The following is an 18515-nucleotide window of genomic DNA, read 5'->3' as shown; positions in this document are numbered from 1 at the left end:
ACCCCATTATCAAAAACATGCTTATGACTAAAGCAACACAAAAAAAATTACAATGAGATCTTCAGGATTTGTGTTGGAGTCTTTATTTGTTCACTTACACAGTTGTTGTTTTCAGATCGAAAATAACAACGTTTAAAACCATTATTTCAGGAAAACCTAATTTTGTTTAAAATATCGAATCACTATTCTACTTCACATCCTCTGTTGTAGGTCTCCTTCTCTTAACTCAATAGTAATACCCACTTTTCTGTGAAATACGGCTCTTATTGCATAGCAGTTTTGCCAATTCCAGGTTTTACTAGGAGCTTGATTAGCCACGGTATATAAGTAACAAGCTCAGGTGTGTCTTATTAAAACCTAGTAAAAACAGGAATGGATCAAACTGCTATGCAAAAGGAGTCTTATTTACATCCCTGTAACAGTGTGTGTGCCCTGTGTTCAGGATGAAATTAAAGTTTGCGGCACTTGTGTCTTTTTCAAAGCTTAGAAGCCTTCACTGAAATTAGAGTCATAGTAGCGGTTGTTGTCGGAGGCTAGGGTGACTCGCATGTTGTCCCAGAAATGAGGCTGGCTGTGGGGGTTTCGAGGCCAAGTGAGGACAGACTTCCTGCAGAGCATTTTCCTCATCTGCAAGTACTTGGACTTATGCATCACTTCATCCAAGAGGACCAAGACCACCACATCCACCTTCTCATCCAAGAGGCGCTGCTGGGCCATGAAGAATGCCTGCCTAAGGGTCCCATTGATGGAGCCTTCATTGGTCAGTATGAAGACTGTCTTTTTGCTCTTGTAAACCGCATCATACAAGTTCTGAATGCAAGACAGTCCAACGAGCCAGTCCCTCTCCTCCAGACAAAGCTTGAACCTCTTTCTCCCCTTGTCCTCCAGACTGACCCTTAGCTCATTATAAACCCAGTCTGCCACAGCTTTGTTACTAGTGTCAAAGGCAACAAAAGCATCATATTGGCTGTCTGGCTGGGGAAGCAGGGAGTAGCCTTTGAGCCTCACCCAGAAGATGTGGATAAAGTACCAAAAGTCCCAACCATAAAGCTTCTTCAAAATTGGCAGGGTGGTGAAGATGATGGTCATGAATGAGGTGCAGAGGAAGCCAAGATTACCAAGGATCTCCTGGCAAGAACGAGGATCCATAGACAGGACTGCCTTTCCTTGCTGGGACTCGGGAAACTCACATGTGACATAGGTGGTGAGGTGGGGAATCGTGACCTGAGTGGTCTTGAGAAAGTCGATAAACCAGGAGGAATCACAGTTGCAGGTAAAGGGGTTGTCATGGATGGCCAGCTCAGTGAGGTTGTGTAGAAGTTGGGCAGGAAGGCTTTGGGAGTAGAGAAACTTAAGGGCATTGTTACTGAGGTTGAGGAAATGCAAGGAGGATGCGCTCTGGAAGAAAGCTTTAGGTAGATTCTTGATACTGTTGTAGCTGAGATCTAGGATTCTTAATTTACTCCCAAATGTGATAGATTCTTTGGGAATGGTACTAAGGGAGTTGTGGCTGAGGTTAAGGTGTATAAGGTTGCTCAGATTTTCAAGGCACCACCAGGGGAAAAAAATGAGCTTATTATTGTTGACATTAAGGATCTTCAAGGTCTTGGGGAGGTTGTTCATAGCATCTTTAGACAAGGACCTCAGGTGATTGTTGGAGATGTCCAGGAAGGTGAGATTAGTGAGGTTCAAAAAAAAACTTAGATAACGATCGTTTTGACCATCCCACATCAAATCCAGGCGATTGCCACCAAAATAAAGCGAATTTAGAGAGTCACTCTCCAGCCTGGTGGAAATACGGATGCCAATGTCATTCTGGGCCAAGCTCAGGGACTTGAGAGATTTCAGGTGGTGGATGAAGGTAAAGCGGTGACCCATTCCCTTCATGTGGAAGTGGTAAGCATTGCTGGTAAGATCTAGGGCCATCAGGGTACTGTTGAGCTCTTGAAAAGCAGTTTCATAGTACAGGTCTATCCGGTTGTGTGCCAGGTTGAGGAAGCGAAGATTCTTTAAGGGCAAAAACTGACTTCCGTTCAGGGGTTGGCTGATATAGTTGGAGGACAAATCCAGACAAACCACATCCTCTATACCTTGGAAGATATCCTGATGTATAGACATGATGTTGTTATTGGATAAATCAAGTGACAGTCTGTTGTTGCAATACTTGTACTGGAGATTCCTTAGCTGTGGGATGAGATCAGTATCCCAGTCGTGTTCTTCATTGACTTGACTTGGATGCTCAAGCAAACCAGACATAGTAAAGCCTGGTAACAGATTGTGTTCTGGTTCTTTAGGGATATTTACTGAATGATTAATTACTGATGGACAACGAGGAGGGAAAGCCAACATGTTCTCAGAAAGCACCACCTGCTTCAGAGTACGAATCTGGGTGAACATTGACATGTTGACCTCGTTTAGAAAGTTCATCCGGAAGTCTAGTTTTTGAAGGTTTCTGAGGGCCATTAAGGGTTTTAGGCCTGTGGGCTCCAAAGTGAGGAAGAAGTAACCAGTGAGGAGGAGATATTCCAAGGAACCCATGTCTTGGAAATGAGGAGATAGCTGAAGGGTTGAGAAAACGTGCAATGGTTCATAGTTGTATATTAAATTGAGGGTTTTGACTTTTTTAAGGTAGCTGAAAAACGTACCATTCATGATGGCATATGCTAACAGGTTGTCAGATAGGTCCAAGTTGGAGAGGTTGGCAAGAGGTTCAAAGAGACTGTCGGACAGGGTCCTGAGAGAGTTTCCGCGCAGGCTTAGGGAGATTAGATTCCTCTGGTTCCGGAAGGAGTTGGGATCCAGGTTGATGGAAGCATTATTGAGACAAGGGAAGCAGGGCTGGGCAGCATGGTCGCAGCGCTGGCAGTTCCACTCCAGATTCAGGATTTTAAGTTGGGTCAAGTTGGCGAAATCTATGCTGTTGATTCTGCTGATCTTGTTCTCTCTTAGATCCAAGTCTTCCAAAGACTCTGGAAGGCCTCGGGGAACCACAGTAATATTATTAAACTTGAGTGACAGAACCTGCAGCTGGTGCAGATCTCTAAAGGCATCTTCCTTTAAATCAAAAGTGTCACCACATGGGTTGTTGTAGTAACAATTTTTGTCCAGGTTGAGGTTCACCAGGTTTTGGGCCCCAGAGAAATTTGCATGGCTGAGGTGGACGATGTTGTTGTAAGCCAAACTGAGAACCTTCAGGTTCGGGGGCAGTTGGGGGACTGACGTCAGGCTATTTCCAGACAAGCCAAGGTATACCAGATACTTCAAGTTCACAAAGGCTTCTGGCTCAATCTCCATGCGACAAGACGGCAACCCAGGAGACCTCAACCTCGTAGGAAGACAATTCCACATGATGCTCAGGTTCTGCAGGCCTGGAAGGGCACTGAAGGCATGTCTTTTCACCAGCTTGATATTGTTACTGTCCAGGTACAAAGTGGTTACATTACTGGAACTGATCGTAGGGACTTCAAATAGCTTTCTTTTGCTGCAGATTACCACTGTGGAATTATTGGTGTCATCGCAAGGAAAAAACTTAGGAAGGGTACCCCTGGCCAGAGGCACCAGGAGAAAGATGAAGAGTGAAGGGTATATCAGACTGTTCCTCTGTGTGACAAGAAAATGTATACAGGCTTTTAGTAATCAATAACATGGTGACCCATCCAGTGCAAAAACACATTTAATCTTATTTAATATTATTAAATATTGCTTTGTTATTAAAACAAGAAATACTTTATGAAACTCCTTTCTATATCTTTTTTTGCAATTCCCATACTATCTTATGGTGTTTGCAATCATTTTTAAAGGTTCTAGTTTCTGTTGCTGTTTCTGTTAGTTCTTAGCATTTTTCTTTCTGGCAGCGTTTACCTAGCTGTGCACTCGGCTTGTGCCTGACAGAAGAATCCTAAATAATGGCACTGAACAGCCTTCCTCATTCTATTGCAAGTGTCTAACTTTGAACTCTGGGTCTACATCTCTATAGACAACATGCGGGCCAGGAGAGTTCAGCCACACGAGTTGAATGGATTAAGGAAGGCTGTGTAATGTTATTGAAGTTTAAATTCTCTACACAGCGCTGCTCAAAGCCAGGTAAAGGTTGATACTGTACTGGAGCCAAAGCCATTCAAAATGGTTGGAAATACCATAAAATGGTAAAAAAAGTTCAAACTACTTACCCTTTAAAGACCATTTACTACATCAGAGTTCTGTGACAGTGTTTACTATTGTACACAGAATTTAGTTTTTTACTTTTCATTGATAAAGAAAAAATATCTAATATAAAAAACCTACCCATAATAACCCAGGCTACAGTGGAATCTTGCAGCATTACCATTCAAAATAATTATTCATATATAATTATTTCATAAATTAATCATTGAATGAATCGTACTGATGTCAAAGCTTTATTTCTGACCCTCTGAAAGTCAAACACATTTTTTTAAATGTTAGTATTTCGAAAGAATACCATGTAGATATATGTACCACATTTTCAACATCTGTCAAATCAATAACCCAGCAAGCTGTGCATCTTGTAAAACTAAAGTTTGGGGTGACATCTATTGTAATGCTAGTCATATTTACAGTCACTTTATAATTATTGCACAGACCACAATTTGAATTTCCATTGTGGCTACTGTGGGAAGTTATTTTAAATAGTCTGTTGCTCATAAGTGTTTGTGAATAATTACTTACCAGTGACTGTTTATGGTTTACCAGATGAATTTGTTTTCAATTTACAGTCTAACAGTCTGGTGTCTGGTGTCTGGTATTTCTTGTTTGTGAACATGAGGATTGAATCGTATGAAGAGATTATTTTTTTTTCTGTTGTAGTGTGTCATTTCAATAGTGCTGCAAAACAATAAATAATACATTTACCTTAAACAATAAAGCCTTGCCTTTTTATATAAGATTTCTGTCTGAAATTAAAGTATTTCTTCCTATTATTTGTACAGCATTTGGTGTCTCCAGTATTTTTAAAAAGAAAGCAAGTTCCACCTACCATAGTTTGAGCTTAAGCACGGACATCCAAGGCTTTATAAATCAAACACAACCTGCTCTAGAATTAGTACTTCAGTTTTGAAACGGTTTTCTGAGTAAAATATCAAAAATGGCTGAGCAAAGTGAGTCAGGTGAATGCTATAGTTGCACCTAAATCTATTCAAACAAACATACCAGCCTGATTCTTCTCAACTGACTAAACCTGATTTCAGAATCTCACATCCCATAAGCTGCAGGTTTCAGTTCTCTCTTAGAAGTAACTCAGTGGTAAAGGTAGAAACACTGGCAGCAATGCAGAAGTAACTATGAAAAATATAATAAGCAAAATCCAGGTCATGCTAAGATATAAACAACAAGAACACTGATAAAGCTGCAGTAATCAGTTCACTTAAAAGCAACCCTAATTGTATACAGTAAAAACTATGTGACTAAAAACTATTTTAATATGAATTAAACATGTTAATGACTCATTTAACACTAATGCATGATCTACATGGTTGCACTTACTGTATGCTTACAGTCACTAATCTAATTGTAATTCCATTGCAAAGCTCTGTTCGTGGTGTCAGATTGATAAGTAGACAAGACCAGTAGGCCATCGTCTTCAGTGCAGCAGCTGCTGGTGTATCTGTCTGAGGCCTTTGCTGTTGAAAAGGTGGTGTTTGTATTTCTGTGTCTTCTTTGGCTGTGAATGTACTTGGCTGTGAGTGTTGCAGGAGTTGACATGAAAGGGTACCTTCAGTGGTGCGGAGGTATTCTTAATCACTTCTCCATTGGCATAATAAAGTGTTTTAAATGTCTTTTAAAACACTCCACAGGAAGATACACTCTAAACATTCAGATATGTGTTTATTGCAGAAAGCTATTATATCTGTCACTCTAAAGAACACATTTATTCCAACAATAACAAAAAACAGATACACTGTTATTTTTAGAAAATCATATGAGTAGTTAAGGAAAATGTGGGTGCCTTATTGAAATTATACAAACACATGCTACACAGCAATTCGTATTCATACAAAACTGACAGTAGACAAATGTTTCTGGCACAAATATTAAAGAACGATCAAAACAATACAGACATAATTTAACTTCAGTGCTTTGGGAAATACAGTACAAATAGTGAAGCAAATTATAAGGGTATTATTCCAGTTGCCATTCTACACATTTACACAAGAAACGATGTATGTAGTGGCTGACTAGCACAGTAGCTGTACACTCAAAGAAATGAAACAACATAAGGAATTGTCATATTTAAAATCCACCCATCCACGCCTTATTTTTAGTCCTGTATCCTTTTACACCGCTGCCTTATCCAGTTATTTATCTCGACATTTCAGTTCTAAAATGTACGGCCTTTTAAACCATGTTTAATGCAGTACTTCCCCTTTCAGAGAAATGATTTATCTTTGTGCCATTCACTGTGCCAGTAAGGCAGGATGGCACTGCATGTGTTGCAGTAAGTGGAGTTCCAAACAGCATGAACCCTGTGTCATTCAAGTACATTCACCAGTACAGCAGGGTTTAGATTCTCAAAGCTATTTACTCCAGCATGGGTGCATCTGGAAGTAAAAAAAACAAAACAAATGCAATTCTGAATCAAGAAAAACCTTGCTCCTGGAGAGCCACAATCCTGCAGGTTTTCTGGGTATCTTTAAATCATCAGCGGCTAAAGACCTAGACATTTATTTTAGTGTTGACCAGTTAAGAAAATAATAGGTTCAGGTGGAATGAATAACCAGAAGACCGTGTGGCTCTCCAGGACCAGGGTTGGCCAGCCCTGCCATATGTGATTAAAAGAACAGGAGATAGTGTTGAAAAATTCAAACAGCTGGAAGAGAGCTGTGGAATGGAACCTCTAAAGTACAGTACAGCACTGTGATTGGGATGTTGGGATGTGAAGCTGGCAGCGAGGCAAGGGTACTCAGTGAATCATGGTGGGGTGCTGTGTGATCAATAAGCACGTCTCTTCAAACCCAGCATCTCTGTCCTGTGACACTGTTGAACAGATAGTCCCGCCCTGTAACTAAGAGACAAGCAAGACCATTTATTTTTATCTATACTCACAATGCATGGCAATTTCTATAAATGACTGCTGATTTTCTCAATTAACACTTGTATACCCCTCACAGCTGATGCCTTTTGTACACCACATACAAAATAAAAAGAGTAAAAAATCAATCTCTCTTTCAGAGTTCGAATCTAGCATGGGTCATTTGTATAAACAGGAAGGGGTTCAATTTGACTATGCATACAGCCAAAACAAAAGGCATTTTCACGTGTGTAATTTTTTTTTTTGTTGGTGAATGGCTTTCAGTTTTTTAAACACTCCAGTGCAATGATACACAATCACTCAGCAATGAACGAATATGTTACGTGTTTAATTCAAAAATGGGAAACACACTGCAAAGTATTTCCTCAAAGAGGTTTTCTCACTGACTAAAACGCACCTGATCAAATCATTTTTAATCCAATTTTTTTTTTAATCCATTTTTGGAGACCAACAAAAAAATAGATCACTTACATGGGTCTTGTGCTCTTCCATCATACTGCTGGAAAATAAAAATAAAAATGGTTATATCCTGCTGAACACTAAAGCTGGGGTGTGCTTGACTACCTACAGCCGACAGTGGAGACTGATTTGAACAACAGTTGGTAGGCAGGCCAGTAAATGTATTAATTAATACTAAAGAAAGAAAGCTGTGTAGGGTGTGAGTTTGTGTGTGAGGTGTGCTGTAACAACAGGGCCAGGGTTACCAGTGACAGTGGGTTTGCTGTGTGCTCTCTGTCCTTCCTGGGGTCCTGCGGGAGACTCCTCTCTGGTGTAGGGGCTGCAGTGTCACCAAAGGTTCTGTTCCAAACACACATCACACTGAATAATTAAATCCATGACGAGCAGTTTTTCAAATATATCTATTGTAAACTGGCAATGGTATTCTAGTACAAATCTGTTTAAAACACTCCCACATCCATCGCGGGGTCAATATTTCAAGACAGCCTACCAAACCCTCCATGGCTCTTTAACGGACTTCATCAAATCTATTGATTCAAATAACCAACGGGCAGATCTGCAGGTTGTTTTCCTGGATTCAGGCAGGTCTTGAAGCATGCACTCACACAGTGGTTAACTGCATTCATTACATCGTCTGACCCTCTCTGGGCTTGACACAGCAAACAACTTCCAAGGTGTAGCTTACCTGTCTTGCAGAAGTGGTTTGGCTGTCTCTGTTGGGACTCGCCTGCAAAGTGATGTCCTGCAAGAGATGACACTCACGTCTATATTACGCTCCTTGTGGAGAATGCAGAATGCATAGTATATTTCTAGATCTTACTTCCACCTCAATAACATTGCATCTCACATCTCAGACATGTATAACTCAAGCTCAGTTCAGTAGCTGCAACTCATTCTCAATTCTTCCTCAGAACTAAATGAGTGTTAATATATAGAGTACTATTCTTTCTTGGTAATAAAGTAAAGGTTGTGATTTTCTAAAATGTAATAATGCAGAAAAATAAGTGACAAAATGGGGTACAGTAATTGGTGGTGATGACTTAGTGCTCATTATTGTAGGACGGTTCCTGTAAATCAATTGTATTTCAAAATGTTACAACTGATGAATATTCTGCATGACTGCATTTCTGAACTGAACTTTTGGATAGGAAGTGAGTAATGACTTGTTTTTATCATTGTGAAAAGAATGTGAACGTAAAGGTGATGACTTGTGATACATACATGCTCAGCAGTTTCCAGATCAGTAAAGCTAGTGCTAACAGTACGAGGACGCCAGTCACAGCAAGAACGGCTACGAACCAGGGGTCTGGGGTCCACTGATTGTCAACCACAGTGACAATCTGAGGAACGAGGGTCACTTTCTGGAAAAAAAAAAAAAAAAAAAAAAAACTAATTTAGAAATTACTGCCTCCCTCTCACAACCACCACGCAAATTTGCACACAATGGCTCTCGGAGCTGGGGGATTTCTCCTGAGACAGCTGCCTGACTGTAGCCAGTGTGGTTGTGTAGCTGGGCGGAGGCTGGACACAAACCAGTGAAGCTGCGCACTGCAAGCAAGCGTCTTAACCACAATGCAGAAGTGCCAGGCTCATTGCGTTCCTGGTTTTAGAGCTTTAAATCTTATCTCATCTCAGCGACAGGGGACAGAATCCGTAACGGCAGAGCATCATACAGCACAGCCCGGTACAGTTGTACAATACCTCACTGTTCATGAGCACTAAATAAAAATAAATAAATAAAGGTGTCCCTCCAAAGCAAGGATGAGCAACATTGTTGCGCCAGATCTTTGAATAAACTGAAGACTACATTGTGGTTGGAAGAGCAACTGCACTAGGCAGTGCCATGATTATACAAGTCGCCCTACCGTGGTTTTGTGGGTGGTGGTGGGGACTGTGGTTGTCCATGGAATCACGTGGACTATCACTGTCACCGTGGTGGAGAAGGTCGGGGGACCACCGTCCGTCACCTTGACCAGGAGTTCATAGGTCGTGGGGTCATACACCCCCGGTTTCAGGTAAGAGAAGGTGTTCTGGGACACCAGAATGTTTTCAGTCATGGCGAATCGATTGTTAACGTTACCTGGAATAAATACAAAACACAACTGAAGACAGGCTGGACAGAAAAGCAAATTAAAGCGAAATCTTTATTGTAGCTGTTCAAGTTACATGCAAAATGAAGCATTAATGACGCAATATCTTAAATATCAATTGCTCTTCACAAGTAGTGTTACCAAATTAAATGCATTTGCAATTAAATAATTTACACTGTATTACTAGGTTTGCCAGTACAAGATTCCATTTAAGAAACTGTAACAGTGTCTTCCTGGCTTCATTGGCACTTGCCTCCCACGAGCATGTAGGTGAGCGTGGAGGTAATGTCTTGGTCAGTGCACTTAACCAGAACTATTTCCTGCCCGGCTTTGAGGGTGGAGAAGATAGTGGCCTCGTAGTATGGAGGTTTGCACACTGGTGGGTTATCGTTGGTATCCTGGGTGGAAAAAAAATCTGAATTTCAATGACCTTAATCAAGAAATGCAACAGTGTATGAACAGATTGCAGGATATTTAATGGAAATTTAACTAATTTGGCTCTTAATGTCAGCCAATCTAAATACTGCTAGCATTTAGATGATTACAGAAGGCCTATTTGTATATGTACACTATAAGTAAAGTATACATTATGACAATCAACATTACTATCAGGGGATGTAACACTTTGTCTTGAAAGTATGGGCTCTTTTTTTGTTTTTTAATGTAAGTGGTAGTATAAGATTGCATTTAGGGACAACGAGAGGCATTGCAGCTTTATTTCACATCTATCTGACTTACCAGGACATTGACAGTGATGGTCTGCAAGGCTGTCTTCTGTCTATCAGGATCAGGCTGCAGGTCTTGGTTCATATCCACTGCCTCAATCATCAGCTGGTAGGTTGACTGTCTTTCAAAGTCCAGAGTGGACAAGAGATTGATCTGGCCTTCAAACAAAGGTGGACAGAGCAAATGCAGTGGTCATTTTCCCACATTTTTTTTTCATCTCATTTAATGGAAGTTGTTTTTTTTTTTTGTTTTTTTTTACTTGGTTGCCTATTTCAACAAAGGTAATTTTTTTTTTTGTTTGTTTGCTTTGTTTTATTCATTCCAGTCTGACCACATGTTGACACTCACCGCTCCTGGGATCAATGTAGAATTGAGGTGGGCTGTTGCCATTGCCCCCAGTGATTCGGTACTGGATGTTGTTAAAGGGCCAGTCACGGTCAGTTGCTGTGACCACCCCAATGACGGTGCCCACTGGGCTCCTCTCATTCACTGTGAAGGTGAAAGGTTCCTTGAAGGTGGGGGGGAACTCGTTAACTGGAGTCACTGTCACAAACACTGAAACGCTGGCTGGAAAATGGAAGATTTACAAAGAGAGCAGTTTTTAGGTACTGTAACAGAAAGCAGGGTGTTAGCAAATACTCAAAATGCAGTGTAAAGACAGGACGTGGAAGTGGTTCAAAGCAGTGTTATCAATGGAAGGGCTAAATGGAAAATGTGTGTCTAAAACACAGTGAATATTTCATATAGCTCTCTTCCTTCATAGAAGACAAGAAATGTGACTTACTTGTCAACTGAGGCACTCCACTGTCCTTTACTATGATGGTAATGGGGTACTGGAAATCAACACCTGCCATTACAGCAGAGTCATAGTCCAGTGTATTGTTTAACTGGGGGACAAAATAAATACAATAAAAAGGAAAAATTAGGAATTAATAAAACATGAAAGTTTGATCTTCTTTTAAGCTGGTCTCCCTGCTTCGGCTATTTGCCCTCTTCAACTTCAAAATTCTGCTGCTTGTCTGGTATTCTCCCAAACCCGTTACTCTCACTCTAGCTCCCTCTGCTTCACACACTCCACTGGATACCTATCTCTGCTCGAATCCTATTTAAGTCCCTTGCTCTTGCCTATCGCTCTGTTCATCATACTTCCCTTTCCTATCTACAATCGCCCTCTACTGGCTGATTTGTTATGCCTTCTCTTCACTCTCCTTTCTCCTGTGCCCAGTCTTTCTCTTCACTCTCCTTCCTCCCGTGCTCACTCCTTCTCTTCCCGCGTCCCCCTGTGGTGGAACCAGCTACCGGTTATCCTCAGGACTGTTCAGTCTTTTACTGTTTTCTGGCATCTTCTCAAAACCCACTTATTCAACCTCTATTTGTAAATTCCTATTTAAATATCCTTTTGCATTTTTTCCTGTATTTATATTTGTTTTGTATATATTGCATATATGTGTTTGTAATACTTTTTTATTGCCTGTAACTTATATACTTTTATAGTTTGTTTAATTTCTATAAGTCGCTTTGGATAAAAGCGTCTGCTAAATAATTTAATAATAATAATAATAATAATAATAATAATAATAATAATAATAATAATAATCCACAGACAAAACCTGATGGTTCATGGGCTTTGGTTCCGGCTCCATGCACACCCCTCACCTCCAGGGTGGTCCCCTGCAGACGGAACATGTACCTAGAGACACCGTCAGCCTGAATGCTGTAAGAGAGTGTATTGCCTGTGCTGTCCCTGTCCGAGCAGCTCAAGGTAAAGAGACTGCCTGCAATGGGTGTGGTCTCAGGCACATGAGTTCTGTTCATTGGAAACAAACACCACAGGTTACAGAAATATTTTGAACTGGGGAGATAGCAAACTGCAGTATTTCTCTAAACACTGCTGATAGTGGGATTCCATGTCAAATGGACAGTTTTAAAAGACAACAAAAATTGTCTGCACAACAAGACGAAGAAATGTCTCCAGGTCATTTATTGAAGTTAATGTCAAAAGAGCTATCTCAAGGAATGTTGCACACACAGTTCACACGGAGACCTGCTGTTAGCAGTATGCAGGTTTCTTAGTAATGTCATTGATTTTACCACACCCATTCTTACTATCAACGTGGAATCAACCAACAGTGAAAAGCATCTTAATAGATCAATTACTGCATAACTCCCTGGGCCCGAGGCAAAGGACTGTTTAGCAGGAGGGAGACTCGAGAAGAATAAACAAGATAGAGAAAAGTTTGATTGAATTTAGTGAGTGTTAGCTGTCAGCACACCACCCTTCTCAAGGACTTCGTTTAATATTGCTATCTAGAGGGATCTGAATAAAGGCACACTGATGAACACAGAGTAAACGTCTGTTTCTTATGCGACTGAGAGTGAACTGGGGAGTCTGTGCACCGCAAAGCGAGCGTCTTAACCACAATGCAAAAAAGAAGCAGGCTCGTTTGCATTCCAGGTTTTAGAGCTTTTATCTTCATCTCATCTCAGTGACAGGGGGCAGAATCTGTAGCACTTACACAACGACTGCAGGTGTGCAGAATGGAGGGATATCATTGGCGTCCTGCACCGTCACTTGCACGGTAGCTGTGGCGCTGACCTTATGGACCGGGTCGTAGGCGCGGATCAGTAAGGAGGTGAACGCCAGGCCTGGGTTGGAATCCAGATCGAGATTGTAGGTTGTCCTGATCAGCCCTGATTCTATAAATCAAGCAAAAATACAGGAGCCTAAAACACACTGTGTTACATTCATGTAGGTTAATTCACTGTATTTACACAAGGCGGCACCTTCCCTGAGCATGCAAACTTGTTTATGGCCATGCTGAAAACCACGACTGTGGTTTATGTGATGATTATGAGTTATGACTTGAGGTACGTGCACAAAATAATGTACTTGTAAGCCAGTACCTGGTAAGCAAATATAACACATAACATATAACAGGGTTTTCTATGCAAATAATAGCAACACAACACAACTGTTATATATGCTATACATTAGCATATATAACAGGCATATAAAGGTTTTTATTTTTGTGTAAATAGAACTTTATCCTGTATAATGACACACACCATGGATAATGTTGAAGACATAGTCAAATCAACAACACACTTAACAAACATTTACTTATGATTTGCATTGAACTTTAAAGGCACAGTGAAGTGGTATGGAGAGAAGATTCCTTCTGATACCCCATCAGGTTCAGTACAGAAGACTTCTTACGTTCATCGATCTGAAAGGATGACGTTGGGATTATTAACTGGTAGCGCACTTCTGTTCCCACAGCTGTGACTGTAGCTACCTCAGCTGCTGGCCCTGTGTTCTCTTGAATCGTTACACGCTGGTTGACAAGGCTGGGAAAAGGACATTGTGAAATTCAGTATCTCTAGTGATTAAACTGTTCTGGGCACTTTGAGCTTGTATCTGGTGAAAAAATAAAAGTATGTACACCTGCTTGCTGGATGGTCTTATAATTTAAACCGAAGCTCTCTGAACATGTGTCACCCTGTTAAATGCTGTCGTAGTTGTGATGGATTCTTTCAATGCAGAGACGTGTTACTGAAGCAGATTATTTAATTACATTTCACAGTTAATGTCACAGATTTGAAATAAATGTACATGTGCATTCTAGTACTATGCACCTGTGATTTTCTGCACAGCCTTATAATGGCGTCCAATACTCACTTGAAGGTTATGGTGGTCTTGTCAACAGGCAAGACCTCCACAGTGAGGGTCCCATTGCATGAACCTCCATGCTGATCCTTCACTTCTATCATCAGCGTGAAACTCTGCAGCCAGAAGGGGGAGCCAGAGAACACAGTCACAGTCATTTTACTGTCGCATCACAGTATCTCTTCTTAGTTTCACTGCATGGGAAATGCTCATGTAGGGAAATAGGTCAATTAAAAGGTATTGAGGATACTCAATTTATAGAAAGAAGTTTATGCAAGGGTAACAAAGTGATTTAAACAATATTATTGAGTACACTGCTCAGCACAGCTGCAAGTGGGGTGTGGGAACTTGACATTGGTTGGATCATTGCTGAAACAAAGAGAAGCTAAGTTTGCAAAAACAAGGGTTAGCTTTCACACACGTTTAGGCAAGATTTATAAGACAGGCCTTTGATAAGCAACTAATCACTTCTTAATTTCTGCAATAACTAGTGGCCTCATTTCTGTGTCTAATGATGATTAAGCTGTGAAAGTGACTCTTTGATTATTGGAATCAATAAAGGAAACTAAATCCAGCTTAAATGCTTGTTGTAAGAACTCCTTCACACACAAATATATACATCATCTAAGCAGTCATCTACATTATCCCCACCCCCCTCTATCTAGAACATTTGCAAAGAGCCTGGATTAGGTATATCCTGTTGCCATATTGCATTTCGTCACAAGAGTGGTTTTGTTTTTCTGTTTCGTAAAATTTCTGCAATGGCATTTCGACTTCAAAAACAGTAATGCATTGTTGAGAGTAGCAGAGATGTCCTCTTACCCGGTCACCAGTCTGATAATTGAAAGCCTGATTTGGATAAATGTTGCCAGAATCATCGATGGTGAACTGTCCAGTTGGCACAACATTTCTTATTTTATACTGGAAACAAGAAGATAGGACATGTTTTCAATAGCAGGTACCCAAGTAGTAACAGTAGTTCTTAGATGAAGATTAACCCAAGTTACTTTACCAAGTTTAACTCAGAGCATGAAAGTGGAGTTAAAGTAAGGACACAAGCCCTGAAAGATATACCACTGGTACATAAAAAACTACTTCCCATCGCCAGCACTGCAATATAAATATTTAAAACAATCCCGGTAACATTTTATTTTAAGTGCCTCTTAATCATACTTTACTGCACAATAATAACACAGTAATTATACACACATTGTTCTGTAGTTTAAATACAACTACATGTTCAATTACAAAGTAAACCTCTTAGGAAGTCTAACATCTTCAAAACACTGCATATGTAAGAAGCGTTGTGCATTTCCAATCCAACTGCTCTGTAACCACATGTGCATTTAAAGCTGCATTACGGTGTACTTAGAAACACTACATGTAAATGATTCCCAAGCAGGTGAACATAGTCAGAAAAAACATGAAAGAAAAAGACACACTGTCCTTACACTGAAGATAGTGCCAGCATTGGCGTCAGTAGCGATGGCTGTGTAAATCTTGGTGGTCTTGGGCACATTCTCCAGCACCTGCACTGTATCTCCAACTGAAAGCCAAGCAGAAAGCAGAGCATCACTATGCTGGGTTCTCCATGCTCAGCAGGTAAAGCACAGTGCACGGTATACTGTACACAGAACCCTATCCGTTCTTGAGATCCGCGTTTTAATCACTATCTTAATAACGCCTCTGTTAGAGCCACTATAGCTTGTGAAAAAAATGAGAAAAAAAAAAGTTTTACAGCATGTACATATATTGAAGGCAAAGGTAGCAAGACAGTTGCTGATCCTGCTGTGAACTAGCCAAATACAGGTGGTATTGTGCCTCCACAGCCCCACCCCCCACTCCCCAGTATGGTGTTCTCTTACCCTGGCTTGAGAAAGGTGTTGCACACTGTGGAGGATAGCTGACTGGGACGATCTGCACGTATAGGTTTGAAGAAATTCTGCCGTAACCATTACTGTAAGTAAAGGTTATGGTGTACTGATTCACCATCAAAGCATTTAGTGCTGCAGAGCTGCTCAGTGTGATCTGAGGAAAACAAGTAGCACAAAAACCATCAGTGACATGATGAAATGATCTCTATGAAGAGTATATTAATATTAAAAACTGCCACAGAAAGCCTACATTACAAATACACCACTGCAAAAAACTAAACAAATAAAAAACCTTGTGTTCAAGTCCTTCACCTCAGCCTTACAGCCTGTGCTGTGGAAGTTCACGGTCGCCACAGCACAGGGAGATAACAAGAGTGCTGCTTTTATCATTGAATTCACTGCCATTGTTCATTGAAAAAGAGAGCAAAGGAAATAATACATGTTGGCAGCTAACTTGGACAGGCGTATTAGCAGCTCTCACCGTTGCTATTTTTGTTGAGTTAATGGAAGGGTTGTTGAAGAATGTGGTGGCAGGATTGACAGATATGGTCACTGTTGACTGCCAATCCTGCCAGTTTTCAAGAGTGACTGAATACACTGTGGTTCCTGGCAGGCTGTTTTCTGGGATTCCAACAGTTTGTGGTAAGTTGAGAAATTCTAAAGAAGCAAAATAATAAAATCAATAATTACATACATTTGTTGTTGCAACATAAATGGTAAAGTGTTATTTAATAATAATAATAATAATAATAATAATAATAATAATAATAATAATAATAATAATAATACTTACGAGGCTCACTGACGCAAAAGGATCCACATACTGAAAACAAAAAGCGAAAATCATACAAAATACTATTCTATATCCAAATAGAATCAATTTGTTTACAATGTTATAACTAATGTATGTGTGTTTTTATACTTCAATTTTATTCACATTAACTGTTGGTGTAATGTGATTTTTAAAGTAAAAATAATAATGAAATGAATTTGTGCGCACCTTGTAACAGTACAATAAGAAGCAGTCCCAAGGTCGCTGCTCTGTCCATGGTGTTCTTGTAAAAGCTGCTCCTTGCGTGTGTTCAGAACTCTGACATCAAGTTTCTATTTGAATTTCCAAGACCCAGGGCAAACACAGAACGAATGGGGTTGCTATGTATTCAGGGGTGAATGGAGGTGGCATTCTACGGACCCACTGCACAAACAATGAACAATTCAAACATGTTGACACAGAAACAAGGGCCTTTTCTGCAGTGCAGAAACCTCCCCCATGTATTTCAAAATTGAAAAAATATATAAATAATAAACACAGGGCGGGCCAAAAATAATAAATAATAAGAGAGAGAGGGAGGGCCAACAGTCAAGCAGCAGAGAGAGAGAGAGAGAGACAGAGAGAGAAAGAAAAATATTATTGCTACCAATTCTCAAAATGTTGCCCCCCTTGTGCTTGAACTAGTTTATCTGAAAAATGAGAAAAGGGCAATTTTGGCCCCGGAATAGTGTTAGACCCACACGTGCTGACAGTATCAGAGCATTTTACAGTATCAGGGATCCACATGAATTGCATCAACCACCTTAAGGGGGTACTGTAAAATGCTCCAAAAAATCCTGCTGTGCCTTATACCATCGGAAGAAAGGTTGCTCAAATAAACCCCCTGGAAACAGCCGAGTCCCACGGTGAACCATTTACAGGTACTTCAATAAAAGCAATGCTGAAGAAAGAAACGGGCAAACAAAAAACATGTTTTTAATGGGGGCCACGTCAGCAGCCCTGCACACATGTCAATGTTCTTTTCCTGTGAGAACTGTGCGTATTTTGTTAACTCTGGGAACTGCCTTCCTTAAGTTGACATGCATTAAGAAACAAACACCTTTACTTGACCTGTAGTGAGCACTGAGATAGCGGCAGTACTGAATGAATAAATACAACAAGGGAAAAAAGTGTGTTCAAGTCCTGCAAGGGTTTTCCCATCTAGCTGCTAGAACACTGTTGGCCCCAGGATAGTATCTGCATGTGCAAGGGGCAGTGTTGTGTGATGCACTGCGCTGTGGATTCTCTCCCAGTTGGCTGAAAGCTTTATAACCACACCTGCACAGACAGGCCAGGCTTTTCTTTTGCATAGCGGTTAAGACCTTTGTTTGTGCTTGCCAGACAGTTTGCCGCCAGCCTTTGCCCCTATTAAAAAGGCAGTAGTGAGCTGCACCGATTACAAACATCGTAAAAAATAATATAGTTTGTCCTTTCTAATAAATCACAGGTGCCCTTTTGAAAGTCTTTGACAAATTAACAAAAAGGAAATAATAAATCAAATCCACAGGACTGTTGCAGGTCTCAAGGCTATCAACAGCAACATCTACAGTTCTTCAAATTAAGCTATTCAAATGAAGGCAGTACTATATCAACCTGCCTTGTACTGTAAGTGGGTCTTTTGCAACCTAGTAACCTGCAGATAATAATATTTATCATCCAATAAAGTGATTGTTAAGCAAACACAACAAAACCAAGTGTGTTAGCTCTACTTGGAAAACCTGTTTGATTTAGAATCTCCTTGTGGTTATGTACATTCTCTATTTATTATAACGGTTAGATAGAACTTGAAGTTTTCTCTGAACAAAGCATCTCAGGGGGCATAATATAAATCAGAATCAGCCCC

General features: G+C 40.4%; 2 protein-coding genes across 2 annotated transcripts; both read right to left on the bottom strand.

Annotated features, from left to right (window-relative positions):
- Nucleotides 1–431: 431 nt before the first annotated feature.
- tlr9 (toll-like receptor 9) lies at nucleotides 432–4117 on the bottom strand. The gene is made up of 2 exons (XM_041225486.1): nucleotides 4103–4117; nucleotides 432–3600 (listed from the first exon to the last, which is right to left on the bottom strand). The coding sequence occupies exons 1-2, from the start codon at nucleotides 4115–4117 to the stop codon at nucleotides 484–486; spliced, it is 3132 nt and encodes a 1043-aa protein (XP_041081420.1). The 3' UTR covers nucleotides 432–483.
- A 1733-nt stretch (nucleotides 4118–5850) lies between these two features.
- Nucleotides 5851–17132, bottom strand: LOC121297776 (cadherin-related family member 4-like). The gene is made up of 20 exons (XM_041224275.1): nucleotides 16862–17132; nucleotides 16655–16684; nucleotides 16343–16518; nucleotides 15853–16015; nucleotides 15439–15533; nucleotides 14810–14908; nucleotides 14000–14103; nucleotides 13538–13668; nucleotides 12837–13017; nucleotides 11977–12127; nucleotides 11105–11207; nucleotides 10669–10887; nucleotides 10333–10478; nucleotides 9848–9992; nucleotides 9370–9584; nucleotides 8726–8865; nucleotides 8190–8246; nucleotides 7750–7843; nucleotides 7517–7544; nucleotides 5851–7018 (listed from the first exon to the last, which is right to left on the bottom strand). Exons 1-20 carry the CDS (start codon nucleotides 16908–16910, stop codon nucleotides 6963–6965), a joined length of 2382 nt encoding a protein of 793 aa, XP_041080209.1. The 5' UTR covers nucleotides 16911–17132; the 3' UTR covers nucleotides 5851–6962.
- Between the last annotated feature and the right edge of the window lie 1383 nt (nucleotides 17133–18515).

Source organism: Polyodon spathula, chromosome 23, assembly GCF_017654505.1.
Source record: "Polyodon spathula isolate WHYD16114869_AA chromosome 23, ASM1765450v1, whole genome shotgun sequence".
NCBI classification, from domain to species: domain Eukaryota; kingdom Metazoa; phylum Chordata; class Actinopteri; order Acipenseriformes; family Polyodontidae; genus Polyodon; species Polyodon spathula.
This window is presented reverse-complemented; position numbering and strand designations above follow the sequence as displayed.